The 16090-nt window shown below is 31.0% G+C and overlaps 1 protein-coding gene across 2 annotated transcripts; it reads left to right on the plus strand.

Annotated features, from left to right (window-relative positions):
* The first annotated feature begins 571 nt into the window (after nucleotides 1-571).
* LOC130961912 (protein CNGC15a-like) lies at nucleotides 572-4502 on the plus strand. 2 transcript variants are annotated; one of them, XM_057887953.1, is made up of 7 exons: nucleotides 572-759; nucleotides 850-1390; nucleotides 1478-1690; nucleotides 1763-2055; nucleotides 2132-2243; nucleotides 2328-2564; nucleotides 3113-4502. In XM_057887953.1, the coding sequence occupies exons 2-7, from the start codon at nucleotides 911-913 to the stop codon at nucleotides 3848-3850; spliced, it is 2073 nt and encodes a 690-aa protein (XP_057743936.1). In that variant the 5' UTR covers nucleotides 572-759; nucleotides 850-910; the 3' UTR covers nucleotides 3851-4502. The 2 variants fall into 2 exon arrangements, with proteins under 2 accessions (XP_057743936.1, XP_057743935.1); XM_057887952.1 differs by having other exon boundaries at nucleotides 635-764.
* The last annotated feature ends 11588 nt before the right edge of the window (nucleotides 4503-16090 follow it).

Genomic DNA, 16090 nt, shown 5'->3' on the forward strand with positions numbered 1-16090 from the left:
AGAAGAAAGAATGAGAATTGCATGCTTCATTACCCATTCTTCTAGCTGCTCTTTCTCACTCTCCTGTTATTCTATCTTTGTTTTTTTAATGTGCTTCTTTTCAGTGATACAATTCTCCATACTGCACCATAAATCTTTTGCATGCCTATATAAGTATATATATATAACTCAACAAGTAGTGTATAAAGACAGTTCTTTTGTGGCTGTCCATCTGTCATCACTCAATTTCACTTAAAGTTTCATTTTGTTCACTATCTCTAATTTTATTTATTTTTTATCTCCAAAACAAGAAAAAGTAACTACATCATAAAAATTTGACAAAGTATTTTACCTGTGCATTGAATAACTTAGCACAATACTCCTTTTATTTTTGGCACCGGCTATGTAAAACTTTGCCATAAAGTTTAAGATAGGCAGAGTCAAGGGCAAAAAAAAAAGGTTAGCTATAGGGAAGACTTCAATTCCAACCAAAGCTTTTGGCAGTTCCAAATTCACAGGTTTTCCCTGTTAAAAGATACTGTATTTTATAGCTTATGACACTATATGAGTTGTTCTACCTTTTTAGTCACATGATTTTTGTGGGGGGGATATGGCAAGGCAAATTTTGACTACATGTTTTATGTGGTTGAGATCTTAACCGAATATCTTTTCAGTAGCTAATAACTCTGTATAAATGGTGATTTCTCATGGGGTGAAGATCATATATTTGAAGTAAAGAAGAAGAGAACTATGGCTTCTGGTGGTAGATCAAGATCTTCTGTAAGGTTTGCATGTTCTATACCCTTTTTCTAATCAGTGTATCTTGGGAACTATGAGTAGCTTAATGAGTTTGATAACATGTGGTTGCAGGTTTCATGATGATGTTGAGACAGAGAAGTTAACAGAAAGCAAGGAAAAGAGTCACTTATCAATGCATGGCTATAACAAGATAATGAGCGGAAAAGAGAATGATAGGAAGGATGCAACAAGAGGAAAGTGCCTAGAGAGAAGAAGAGAACTATCTAGAGTGTTCTCAGAGGATTATGATGCAGATGAGATTCTGATATTGGATCCAAGGGGTCCAAGAGTGAATAGATGGAACAGGATTTTCTTAGTAGCATGCTTGATTTCATTGTTTGTGGATCCTTTGTTCTTTTACTTGCCAGTGGCCAAGAAAGAAATGTGCATTGACATGTCTATTGGTCTTGAAGTTTCCCTCACCATAATCCGGTCCATGGTTGATGCATTTTACATTATTCAGATTTATGTAAGGTTTCAAACTGCTTATGTGGCGCCTTCTTCGCGTGTTTCTGGTAGAGGAGAGCTTATCATAGACTCCTCCAAGATTGCATCGCAGTATATGCATAAGGACTTTTGGATTGATCTATTGGCTGCACAGCCTCTTCCACAGGTATGCTGCTGAATTGTTAAGACCATCATAATCCTCTTGTGTTTCTTCTGCTGCTACAGCTTACAATTTCTATAAATAAAATGTTAGGTGGTTATTTGGACTGTAATTCCAAATCTAAAGGGGTCACAAATGTTTGCTTCAAGGCATGTTCTGAGCATGGTTACCATTTTTCAATACCTCTTGAGGCTATATCTGATTTATCCACTCTCACATGAAATCATCAAGACTAAAGGGGTAATGATGGAGAAAGCTTGGGCTGGTGCAGCATATAATCTTATGCTCTATATGCTAGCAAGTCATGTGAGTAACCCATTCAAATTCATATAATATTGCGATTTCGGGGTTTTGTTCTTAACAATATGTGTTGAAAAGGTTTTAGGATCATGCTGGTATCTGCTATCAATTGAAAGGCAAGATGAGTGTTGGAAGAAAGTTTGTAATCTTGAGTACCGAAATTGCAAGTACCATTATCTTGAATGTGAGAGCATAGGGGACCTAAGTAGGACTTCATGGCTCAAATCAAGCAATATCTCAAGCCTTTGTGATCAGGACAGTGATTTCTTTCAGTTTGGTATTTTTGCTGATGCTCTTTCTTTGGAAGTTACAGCCTCAGAATTCTTCAGCAAATACTATTATTGTCTTTGGTGGGGACTGAGAAATCTTAGGTAACTAATTTGTTGATTATTATAAAGTGATAAATGAAAATCATGTTCTAACACTGTTCCTATGTCAAATTTTCAGCTCTTTAGGACAGAATCTCTTGACAAGCACGCAAGTCACAGAGATAAATTTTGCTGTGATTGTTGCAATTCTTGGATTGGTGCTGTTTGCATTGCTCATAGGCAATATGCAAGTAATGAAATTTATGATTATTTCTATTGAATTAGAATAGCAATAGATTTGAGTGTGGATAATAAATTGTTGTGTTTCTAAATAGACATATTTGCAATCAACAACAATGAGACTAGAAGAATGGAGAATAAGGAGAACAGATACAGAAAGATGGATGCACCATAGGCAACTCCCTCGGCATCTGAAGCAAAATGTGAGAAGGTATGACCAATTGAGATGGGTTGCCACTCGTGGTGTTGATGAAGAAGCCATTCTTAGAGACCTTCCTGCTGATCTTAGACGCGACATTAAGCGCCACCTTTGTCTCAATCTTGTTCGCCAAGTATGTTTCTTTTATTTTGTATTTCACTGATATTTTGTGCATCATAGTTTTCAATAAGCTTCTTCTCATGTAGTGTTGTTTGTTTTGTTTAACTCCTAGTTGGATATATACAACATCTTAATCTTAAGGTGAAAACTCAACTGCAGTCGACTTCACGTAAAGTTAATAGTTGAGAGCCGTTAGATGAAAATTTAGTCAAATCATCTAAAGACTCTCGGTTATTAACTTCGCGTGAAGTCGACTGTACCTGAGTTTCCACCACATTTTAAACACACATATGACATTATGACAATATGTTTGATATCCTTTTATTGGATTCACTAGTAACATATATAACTGAAGTTTCTTATTCTTAATGATGTGTGCGATTAGATAGAAACTCAAGTGCAAAGAACTTCATATAAAGTTGATAACTGAAAGTTAAATTATTTGATTAAATTATCATCTAACAGTTCTCACTTATCAATTGCACGTGAAGTTAACTGTACTTAAATTTTCATCGTGTGATTATTCATATTTGAATGTGACAAATTATTGTATGTGATCAGGTACCATTATTTGATCAGATGGATGAGAGAATCCTAGATGCAATATGTGAGAGGCTAAAACCGTCACTATGTTCCCAAGGGACATGCCTTGTCCGTGAAGGTGACCTTGTTCATGAGATGTTCTTCATAGTACGAGGCCATTTAGATTCTTGCACCACCAATGGTGGCCGAACCGGATTCTTCAACTCCTGTCGAATTGGGCCCGGTGACTTCTGCGGTGAGGAGCTTCTTACATGGGCCTTGGACCCACGTCCAACTGTGGCCCTTCCTTCATCAACAAGAACAGTACGGGCCATAACTGAAGTTGAGGCCTTTGCACTAATTTCTGAAGACTTGAAATTTGTGGCGGCCCAATTCAGAAGGTTACATAGCAAGCAACTTAGGCAAACTTTCAGGTTCCATTCTCATCAATGGAGAACATGGGCTGCATGTTTTATACAAGCAGCTTGGTTTAGGTATAAGAGAATCAAGGAGACAAGTGAGCTCCAGAGAAAGGAGAGTCCAATGATGGTCATGATGGCCTGTGGGCCTCGAAATGGGCCTGAGCACTTCTCTGCACCCTTGCAGCCCATGACTGGATCAAGTTTAAGTATGTATTCATCAAAATTGGCAGCAAGCCCAAGGAGAGGTATGAGCCTAAGACATGGGCCTGAGTTTGATATGTTTTTTGGGTCATTGAAGAAGCCGCTTGAACCAGACTTTACAGATGAAGATGATGATAATGATGATGATAAGTAAAGTACAAACAAGTTTAATGATCTTAATTAATTCCTTAATTAGAGAGTGGAAAAATATTTGTTGGATTAATCAAATATAAATAGAAAATGAGATATACATACAGTGAAGTTTCTAACAATTAAGGGCTCATCTTTTAGATTAGGGCCTTTGAGATATAAATAAACTAGTGTTGAGGAAAAATTTTTGGTTGTACATAATTATGATTTCTCTCTCTTAAAAAATTTATAAATTCAATTTTATTTTGGTTGCAAAAATTCTAAATAGCATGTCATTCCCCATCATAGGAATTATTTTAAAAATTATAAATGCTTTTCATGTTTTGTTTTTATTATTTATTTATTATGGGGAAACACCTAACGTTAGCTTGGGCAAATTGAAGAGCATTTGGCGGCTCTGAATGACGAAAATTTTGGACATTGTTAATGTGGGTCCGAAAGAGTACTAGAGGTTTGACTAGTAAGTAACTAACTATATTGGAATTCAACAATTCATTACCATGGAAATCGATCAGAATGTTTTTTCACCAACATTACCTAACATTCAAGGAATGGAAGATTCTTTATCAAATGTAAGCTCTGAAAAAGAATATTCCAAACCCCTTCTGCTAAGTACCTATTATATTATATGCACTAGCCTAAAACACACACTTAATTCCAAGAATGAAATAAAGTCCTTTTTTAATTCTTAGTGGTCAGAAATGTCCCAATAGTATGCTGTGTTCTACTTCTACACAATACTCTACTACTCTATATATTTCCTTCTTTTTATATTTAATTAATCAATGCAACCTAATTAGCTTGTTAATTAATTAATTATATATGCTACATACTATTTAATTAATACCGCCACTTCTATTAGTAGTAGTATAATATTAGTTTACATTGAATTGAAGCTGGCCTAATTCCAAGTTCCTATGAGCATATATTTGTGCAAATCAAAGTGGTCGTATAGCCGTAAGTTTTGAATGAATAAAATTAAATGTAATGATGATTAGAGAGTGCATGTTAGAGACAAGTGCCTCGTAGCTACTCATATTAATTATCCTAGGAAAACTGCCTTGCAAGCCAAGCCAAAATTAAAAAAATCAACATTAATCCAATCAAAGTTTAAAACCCTTCGTTTAGCCAAACTTATCCATTCATTTACTATTATTAATGGCTACCATGATGAACAACCTATATATATGGGATCCATTATTATTCAACATTTTTTTAAAACATGTTTACAATACTAAATACTCCATGCCATCAATGTCATGTTGATATTAAACAGTTTTTTTTTTTTTTTTTTACAGATTAACTAACATTTCTGATTTCTCCTTGTTGATACTAAAGTTGCCGGCTACTAATAAAGTGGATAATTTAGGAATTAAAATTTACTAGGAAGAACATGATTTTGAATAAGGATGTCTCAAAAATATGTGACAAATTAAATAGTGTTGAAGGCAAGCCATACGTATCATCTGCATTTTAGTATATCGTTCAAATGCAATGCCACCACCTTTGATTTTGTCTGTTACTGCCGGAATATATAGGCAAAAAGTATATGCCATTTTGGAACTTTATGGCATATTCAATGGACCATAAATCTGTTGTGTCGTGGATACAAATAATAAATCGATTAGTTTATTAAAAAATATATTTCATTCATTTTAATTATTTCAAACCCGAACTTCTTCTACGGGTGAAAAATTTAAAAGTTATTACTTCCGTAAAAATAATAGTTAAACAATTAGATATATTTAATTTAATTATTTATCATACTATGTATTTAAATGATTTACATATAAACAGTTGGTTTAAACTAAATCACTAAAAAATTGTAAATAATGCTATAATTTTTTCTTTCGAAAAGAATTTTTAGAGTTTGAAATCCCCATCTTAGTGTTGTAAGTGTGAGGAGTGTTGAAGTTAGTCCCACATCAAAGAAAGTAAAGAAGAGTGAAAAGTTTAAAAGATGAGAAATCAATTAACTTAACACCTTAAGGTTTTGAGTTGAATGTGGTGTCTTCTTATATTATATATTATTATTATTATTATTCTTGTTATATTCAGGGGATATCAATATGACACGTACATCTTGTTCTTTTTTTTTTTTTCAATTCAAATATACATGTTGCTATGTTCTATTTTGACTTCCCTTTTTGACATTCAAAGAATGAATTGAAACTGGTCTTGGTATATTGTACATTTTTAAATAGCTAATAATTAATGTTGTATCAAGAAAGGGATCCAAAGCACATAGGCTGTCCAATTGATTGCATGCTATTATTTCTTGAATCATACTACTTTTTGTTTGACCACAGCCGTTTCAAAATTTGTATTCATATCTAAGACATTCAAAAATTGTAAATAAATAAAGTTAGTTGTCTTTCATAAAGTTAGTTGCAAAATATTTTGAACAAGAAAAAGAAGTCCTTAACTTTCCATAATCTAAAGAGGCTTTTAACTCCTTATATTTATATGTAATTCTAATTCATTCTGTTAGGAAGCATGCAAACAACTGCAGTCAAAAAAGCAGTTATTGTATTATTCAAAAGAGAGGACTCTTGATAGCATTATTTAAACCTTTACTCCTTTTCCAAATAAGGAAGAAACATAAGGAAACAAAATTCCCATTAAAGGCAATACAATATCTGAGCTACAAGGGGGGGAAAAATATTATATATATAAATGAAAATTTAGGGTATGAATGAATGTATGATTTTAGGTCCTATATATATTGTATTGTCTTGATTTTGCAAATCAAAGTTGTATGATTTCATATAATGCAAGGCTTTTGGTCGACACCAAAATCGGCTAGGAAAGGCCTATTGTCTCTTGTTAAATAAACACCACATACAATAATAATAATCTTTAATAAGAAATGGACAAAATTGACCAATGTGGCTCCAAAAAAGCAATTAGCTTGATTGAGTTCTCACTTCATTTGCTATATATATAGATAGATATAGGATATTATTAAAACTCCTTCAAGTTAGGCTTTGGACATGCACCATTTTAGTTACTCTTTTCACTCCTCAATAATCCTGCTTTTAGCCATGCATGTCATCATGAAAATTTTCAAATTAATTCTACATAAAAATGTGTCGCTTGTCAAAATTATTCAAACTTCTCTTATATACATATAGATATGATTATGGGCCATTCACATAAATAAAATAAATGGAAAAAAATGTTATGTAAATATAACATTATGAAAAATCGAACGCAAATGCAACAAACTTAACTATCTGTAATTTGTAACACCCTAACGCAAAATTAAATACACGTAATTCGTTAGACCCTATCGCGGATTATATTCAGAAGCTGCAAACACATAAACCGCTACACCCTGTAGTGGTTTATGAACAGATGGGCCCAAAGTGTATTTTGCGAGACCTTGTAGCGGATTATGAAAAAAGTGGAACTTTGGAACAAATTCATGAATACCAATATAATAGTAACAATCCATGATGCAAAATGTACGAAGTCATACAAATATACTCGTCATAACTCATAAGCAATAAGTCGTACAAAATAAATATATAAAGCCATAGAAAATATAATAGCCACCAGGCATTAACACTAACACAAAATAAATTTCTACATAAGTCATACAAATATAATAGTCACAAGTCATTAACACTAATAAGAAATAAATAAGTCATAATTCATATAAATATAACTGTTGGAACTAATACAAGGGACGCTGCTGCTGGTCACCATCATTATCATGGTCGTCCGCAAATGGACTAAGTAGGTGCGAGCCTATGCCACATCGAGTCGGACGCCTAACTCTGGTCACTCGTTGATCTCCGGGTGGAGCATCCTGTAGACCCACTCCAAATGCAGATGGCGGCGTCCCCCCCTCCCCATGCCAAACCAAGTGTCTTACGGATTGCCTGCGGGCTCATTAAGGTCGACCGGCAGCTGGGAGTCAGGAACCTAGGACGGCACATCATAATATACGCACGTGCATATATATGTGTACGGTCTCCTCGAAAGCATCAGTCGGTAACACCCTGAACCTCTCATGGAACCATATGAAGTGGACCATGTATAACTTTCTCTTATTTGGTGGCGGAAGCTCACCAAATAACTTGTGGAACCACTCCCACACCGGTCTGGCTCCTCGATGTGCAGGTGAAAGTCAGTAATGTACCAAGAAACAGGCTGGCCATCCACGGGCAGCCCCAACTAATATGCCATATCTTGGAGCGTGATAGTACACTCTTCGAATGGCATATGAAAAGTGTGGGTCTCAGACTGCTACCTCTTGATAAATGCGCTGACCAGAGGCTAATCAAACTAAAACCAATGCGCGTTCAGCCTAGCCAGGTGGTACAACCCAACCCTCTCCAAACAAGGTATGATCCTATCATGTAATGGCATATTCTATTGCCAACGAATGCTATAAATACATCGTGTTGGCTGCATATTCAGAAATAAAGAATACCTGATTAATTTCTAACACTGACATCACCAAACCATAATTTATGTTTCAAGATAGAAACTACCTAGGTTTTAAAATTACAACAAATTTACCATCTACATTTTAAACTTCAAATTCTTTTAAATTTTAAATTTTAATTTTCAAAACATAAACTAAACTAAGGTTCTATTTTTTTAATTAATAAATAACTTCCTTAAGATTAAATAAAATATACAGATATCATTCAATTGAAAGAGAATAAAGAGACTTACCTCTTCATTTATGGTTCCGTCTACGTGAGCAACGCTGTTGAGCCGGTACAACTGTCTTTCATCTTCCATTGGTCTACTTAATAGAACTGCTCCAAGAATATCACCCTAAATTTACCCTTTTTTCTTCTGCCTTCTCTTTACTTTTTCTGTGTAAGTCCCTATCATAAAATCTACTACACCCTCACACGATTTTTATAGTGAGTCACTCTTTTCATAATCCGCTACAGAGTCTCATGAAATACACTTTGGGTCCATCTGTTTATAAATCGGTATAGGATGTAGCGATTTATGTGTTTGCAGCTTCTGAACGCAATCTACAATAGAATATAACAAATTACGTGTATTTAGATTCCGCATTAAGATATCGTAGATTCTATATAGTTAAGTTTCTTGCATTTGTATCTGGTTTTTTAAAATATTGTATTTACGTAACACTTTCTCTCATTTATTTTAATTATGTGAAAAATTAATTCATACTATTATATAAATGAAAGTATATGATGGAAGAATAATGAATGATGAGGGGATAGAGTGGCAAGGCAGGGATAGGAGATAGGTAGAGGGGTGGCGAATGATATAGTGGGGGATGGCACGTGTCAAGACCCCATTGAATGGAGAATGATGAGGCTAAGGGGGTGAAGTAGGGTTTTAATGCTTACACTGCTCTCTGAAACACAAAGATATGGGCTATGGCTATGTGTGTGGACTGTGGACCTCAAAGTCAAACCACTCAATTCAACATTACTATCTAGCAGGCTTTTTTATGTCTTCTTTCTAACACTTACCCTCCAATCATGTTATTTTAACATTTTTCCTATTCCTATTTGTTTTTTATTATTATAAATTAATTTAACATATTTTAATATTTAAATTACCTAAAAATAAAAATAATAATAATAATCTGTGTTGGGCAGTGATGAGTAGTAATGCATGGTACGTGCCAAGCACTCTTTGCCAAACAACTTTTGCACAATACACATCCCCTTATCTTTGTCAAAATATTTTTCAGGAAACTTTTGAGATTCGGGCACAGTCTTCTATGGTGCATATATAATCAATCACCCTTAGCTTATATACATTTTCATCATCATGACTATATTTAGCTAAAATTTGTATATATGAATAATTTAAATGTGAAATATCAAAATATTTTATTATTTTAATGTTCTATACAGTTGTAGTGATAGTACAAAATATTATTGATATTTTATAATAAAAAAAATTTTTAATTATGAAAAAACAAAATGTCATTGACGTTTTATAATAAAAAACTATTTTAATTACTAAAACACAAAATGTTAACGACGTTTTGTTAAAAAAAATATTATTTTAATTGAAATAACACAAAACGTCAGTGACATTTCGTAGATGACCATAATAGTATTTAACACAAAATTTGGTTCATCATAAAAAATTTTACCCATACTAATACAATATTAAAAAAAAAGTTCAGTATATTTATACACTGCTTTTTTATTTCATCCATAAAAAGAAAATATTTTCTTCCTAACTTGCTTGCAGTTAGATATGACCCAACAAAAATAATAGATAGTATTGTTCTAATTTAATTGAAATGAGTTGCACAATAAGCATATGAGAAATTTAATTATTTAGTAGAGTGGCATGGAATTGGCCAGAACGAAAATAATTAAATTTTGAATTATAGTTGCTATCATTTAATTTTGCTAATTTCATGTGCAATTCATCAGATTTAAAAACTACAACATTTTATTCTAGTATAGGAATCATAATTTTAATATATATTAGATTAGAATCTTCAAATTTTTAAACTACTAAAATTGAGATAATGCATGGTGAAGAATTGAGTAACACATGCACGTATAACACAACAAATTTAAATATAATTCTAATTCCAAGTAATGTGCGTGCCCAAAGTTAATTAAAAACATTAAGTGAAGCAAAACATGAAAATTGGTGATAGATTTGATTTTGTGATTTAACCTCCATTAGAAAACAAGAAACTAGGTAGCACTTGGTGTATACATATATATGATCGATCCTAGGTAGGAGGTAGGATGATATTATAGATAGATTGTGAAAATATATATGCGCGTGCCATTGTTGAATTGAAATCTTGACAAAAGTGACAAAAGCAATCCAACATTTGCACCTAAAATTGGCGGTGCAAATTTTGGTGGAATTCAGAGCTAGCTAGAGAAACATGACCATGCATGGCACAACATTTATAATAACTTAAATCACATCAAATATACCACTATATTTATCTTAAGATTTATTTATAACATATTCTTTTATAAATGAAATCCACGTCATATATTACAATTATTTAAAATATGTATGAATATAAGTTATTAATTTAGCATATTGTAATTCAACAAATATTTAGTAGAAAGTTCCAAGCATTTTTTTTAATAAAGAAAAAACAAAAGTATGTGTTTATATTAGGTGTCTATAATATAAATATATAAATAGAGTTTTCTATTTTTTATACAAGATTTCACAATCTTAATTATAAACGGTGCGGGGACAGAAAACGACCACTCCTTATATTTGAGAATCTTCTCCATTAAAGGTAAAAATCACTTTTGTTTTAATTTCAAATTTTCAATGAAGTTTTAATGTGTTATTCAACACCTCAAACAATTGTGTTCAAGTTTAAGGACAAGGCTAGTGTAAGGCCATAACCAAACTCTTTATTTTAATTTGTCACACTCAAATTCAAGGGAACTTGATGGTACTTGAAAATTAGTTCTGTCTTTAGTCAAATAGTGTGCAGGCCAAGACAAAAATTTACATATTAAAAAATAAAATCATATTTCATAGTCTTGTATGCATCAAGTTGAATTTTCCCATAAAAAGGATTGTAATTTTTTTTATCCCCTTGCCGTGTAAGGAAGAGTTAATAACTTTATATAGTACCATTCAATTATTGTCCCTCTATGTCACTTCCAACCAGAAATTTTTTCATGCTATCTCAATTTTAATCTCTCATGGAATCTGTTTAGGAAAGAGACTTTTATTTATGAATGATTTCTAACTAAAATTGTGGTCGCATGATTGACTTTGTATTGTTATCTTTATTTTTATATATTCTTTAAAAAAAAGTAAGAGATCAATTATAATAATTACGACCATATCTATTTAATTAGTAGTATTTCTTGCGTTAAGTAATATACTATAAAAGTGTAAAAACAAAATATGTGAAAGGTAGTTGCTCATTGTGAGCTTCGCATTGAGGTTTCTATTCTTGAGGATCTCATATGGAACAAGTCTTCGCTTAAAAAGTTTTTATTGGGAGAAAAGAGAAAGAGAATAACCGTGTTAATAGGGATGGACTATAAGTTTTGATTTTTTTTTTTAATATTTTTAGGAGGAATTAGGGTTTCAAAATGTTAAAGAAGATGATGGAGGGTAATTTAAAAATTTTATATATTTTTAAATACACTTAGCACAAAATTTAATTATTAGATATTTTTGTTTAATAGAACTAATCTTTTATGAATATATCGTTAATTCTTTTGTAATTAATTTTGTTAGTGTCTAAATTTTTAATAGTTAAAAATAACAGTCATGCTACATATCTATATAATTTTTTATCCAAGTTCATCTAAACTGGTTCAATACTAAAAAAATCCAATATCATTAAATGAGCGTGTATTACACGCGCTCAGAACACCGAAAACGTTAACATATTCATTCGTGCCTTGAATATGAAATAATGTTGCTTCTTCAACATTGAAACCACTACTCGAGAACTTCGAATCTCTTTCAACATCTCTCAAACTTCACTTGTGTTCTCTGTGAAAATCGTTACTGGAAAAGAATCGCAAGAAGATTTCGAAAGGAAGAAGAAAAAACGAACGAAAACAAGAACAGAAACTGCAAAAGGTACGATAAAAACTAATGTTCATTTAAAATCTTGCAATCTTGCATTTCTCCTAGTTGCATTTTAGATTTACTGAATTGAATTATTTCATTTAGTAGATTGACTTAATCTGATTTCATTTTTTTGACGTAACCAGGACATAGGAATGGAAATGTGTTCCTATTTTTTTTCTGTTAAGTGGAGTTGCTCATTTTTATTCATTTGATTGTTAGGGTGTTTAGTTGAGTCCTTTTGCATGCAAAAATGATTTACTTGATGATTGAATGTTTATCATGTTTTATTCAGCACATGCGATTGGTGTTCGGTTCAATGGTATCGGTCATTTTGATTCACCTGATTGTTATATGTTCAGTTGAGTTCTTTTGCATGCAGAAAGGTTTTTCTAGATGATTGAATGTTTATCACATTTTATTTAGCACATATGGTATTCGGTTCAGTTGGGTTGGACATTGTGATTCACTTGATTAAAATATGCATGCTTGTGTTTATCGGTATATTGAGTGAAGTATTAACCAATTTTTTTTGTCTTTACAGCAAAAATGAAGAAGACAATGGTGACAAAGAAGGAGAAGCTGCGCTATAAGTAAGCATATGTACACATTAAATATATTTATCACCAAAATCAGAGACCAAGTGATTTGAGCATCTGAATCAATAAGACTCTCAAAGCCATTTGTTGTCCTCTCCAGTCCTTATTGTATTCACATATGGGGATATAGATAGTAAATAGGATATACTTTGTTTGACTGGTTGTAATTAAGACTATTTTATTTAACTTGTTTAAAAAAATAAACACTGCTTATTTCAATATATATATGTAAATATTAATGTAAATGTTATTGAAAATCTAATGTTTATATATATATATATATATGATTCAAGATGGATTAATCCTTGTCTTGTCGGTTTGAGATGTTCATGTATATATCTGTTGAAATTGTCTGACTACTGTTTTGTTTTAGGTTCACAGTGAGTGGAATTATGGTATTTATCAAACACATTAAGAGCCCCAAAAAATAAATGAACCGAAAAAGTTCATATATCAATATAGTAGAGAGCTAATTTTAAAAAAATATTGCTATCAGTATTTAGTTTTAGAAACACCTGAACCCTTTGACATAACAGAATAAATTGACTATTTAATAAACAAAAAGTGACTATTCAACAAAAAATTTCAGAAAACTAATATCAAACACAAAAAAGTGACTATTCAGAGTTGGAGATATCTTAGATTTTCACCTCCCCTCTCTGCTGCATACGATTAGTTTATTCTTAATCTTGTCTTCCTTGTGAGTCGTGTAATTCCTTATTTTGGTAGAAAAACTGGCAAGTTTGGAATAATTTTTGTAGAATTTTTTGGCTTCTTCTAGTATCTTAAAAATCATCTCGACCTTTGGGGCAAATTGTTCATCCACAATACACCTGGTCTGCAGAATGAACCGAACATGTTATTATGGTGAAACAATTGTATAGTATTAAATGAATGGAAAATTATCCATTATATAAATTCAAATTTAAACAGGTATCTGCATATTGAATCGAACACGTCATTATGGTGAAATAATTGCATAGTACTAAATGAATGGAATATTATCCATAATATAAAATTAAATTCAAATAGCTTTCTGCATAATGAACCGAACACATCATTATGGTGAAATAATTGTATAGTACTAAATGAACGGAATATTATCCATTATATAAAATCAAATTCAAACAGCTTTTTGCAGAATGAATTGAACACATTATTATGGTAAAACAATTGTATAGTATTAAATGAACGAAACATTATTCATTATATAAATTTAAAATATTTGTGTCTATAATTGAGAGATTATAAATTAAATTCAATTCAATTCAGAATACATGCGTATATTCAATTCAATTTAATAATTATATTTCATTTAATTCGATTTAAAAAAAATTAAACCTCGTCAGATTAAAAAAAAATAAAAAATGGCATGAAAAAGCTTATTAAATATACTTATTTATATATTTTTATCTATTAATTTAAACTTTAAGAATAAGTAATTTTTTATAGGAATGAAGTGTAAAAAATGGTGTTTAAAAGAAATTAAAACATGATTTGTATAATAAATATAAATATCTAGTTGTCAAACAAAATTATTTTAAGAAAAAATGTATTTTTCGACCAGAAAATATTAATTCATTAAAAGATGTCACAATTATTCAACAGTTCATTCACTGTGGCATGCTTGATACTTAAGCATACTTTTGTTACAAATTAGGCACATGCAAACTATTGAACAAAAATTCAAAAGCTCAAACAGTGAAAGAATATAAAGAACTAAAAGAAATAACTAGAATACAGAAAGCGGGAGATCAGAATTAGAATGAAGAAAGATTATGACATTAAAGGAGAAAAGGTTAAATTGTCCTTTTGGTCTCTTTAAACAAAGATTGAAAATAGTAAATAAAGTTGTCTAATATTCAACCAGCACATGTGAATGAAATCTCTTTCATTTTAATCACAATGTACAAATTCGGTGATTATGCCTCCCAAAGAAACATATAATAAATATGGTACAATAAATATTAAGCATAAAAAAAGAAAAAGAGAATAATTCAAAAAATATAATATTTATTTTCTTTTTTATATTTTCGTATACTTTTAATATACATTAGAATAAGTATCTATGTAAAGTAGTGAGAACTGAAAAATAATAGTATCATTTTGAGAACAAAAAAGCATAAGTAATATACTTTGATCCATAAATTCAAAGTCACTTTCCTATCATGCATTGTTCATTTGTTTGACTTTGAAATTTAATTTGAAGTTAGTTAGCCCAAGAAAACAAGTAAAAAAATAAATAAGATCGAATAAAAATTAATTGAAAGTAATAATAAAATTTAAAAGCCTAACATACTAACTCATTGGTTGAGAACAAGCTAAGGTCAAAAGTAACAAAATGACCGAAATAAGTTGTTAGAGGTGTCATTTGTTGTTAGTAACATACTTACATATTAATCAAGACTTTTATGCCTAAATGTCTGCTTTATTTTGGTACAGACGTAATTAGAGGGCCCTTCCACGTCTCCAGCTTTATGGGACCATGCAAAAAGAAACTCATCATAGTGGGAAAACATCATGCTCCAAGTAACCACTTAGTAGCAATTAAGATTTAGGACTAGTTGTGTAATAATTAATGAATTTAGTTAACATGTATTTTTATTTTTAGATACATATTAAAATTATTATCAGTAAAAAATAATTGTTTTAATAAAGATATAGTAAATGTATTGAAACTTAATTTTTTTTATATTTTTTGAAGATATGGTTAGTTGAGAATTGAGATTTTTTTTCATAAGCATTCTCATACCATTTTTAATAAAGATACATATGGCTTGATACAAAATTCTTTATTTTAAAATCAATAAGAATAAAATATTTTAAATTATAACAATTTTAATATTATATCATAAAATTAATTTTTATAAAAATTTAACATAATAAAAAAAGACACGCACATAACTAGTTATACGTCTAACAAAAAAATATTCATTTATGATAAATTAATTGGAGTTGAGTCGAATTATAGTTTGCTAGAAAAAGAAAATACTAAAGTATATATAAACCTTAAAGGGAAAATTGAAATTAAATTGAAAGGGAAAAGTTTATAAAAATTTGGTAGACATTATGAATTGGGTGACACGAAGAAACGTCTC

This window comes from Arachis stenosperma, chromosome 2, assembly GCF_014773155.1.
Source record: "Arachis stenosperma cultivar V10309 chromosome 2, arast.V10309.gnm1.PFL2, whole genome shotgun sequence".
Lineage (NCBI taxonomy): Eukaryota > Viridiplantae > Streptophyta > Magnoliopsida > Fabales > Fabaceae > Arachis > Arachis stenosperma.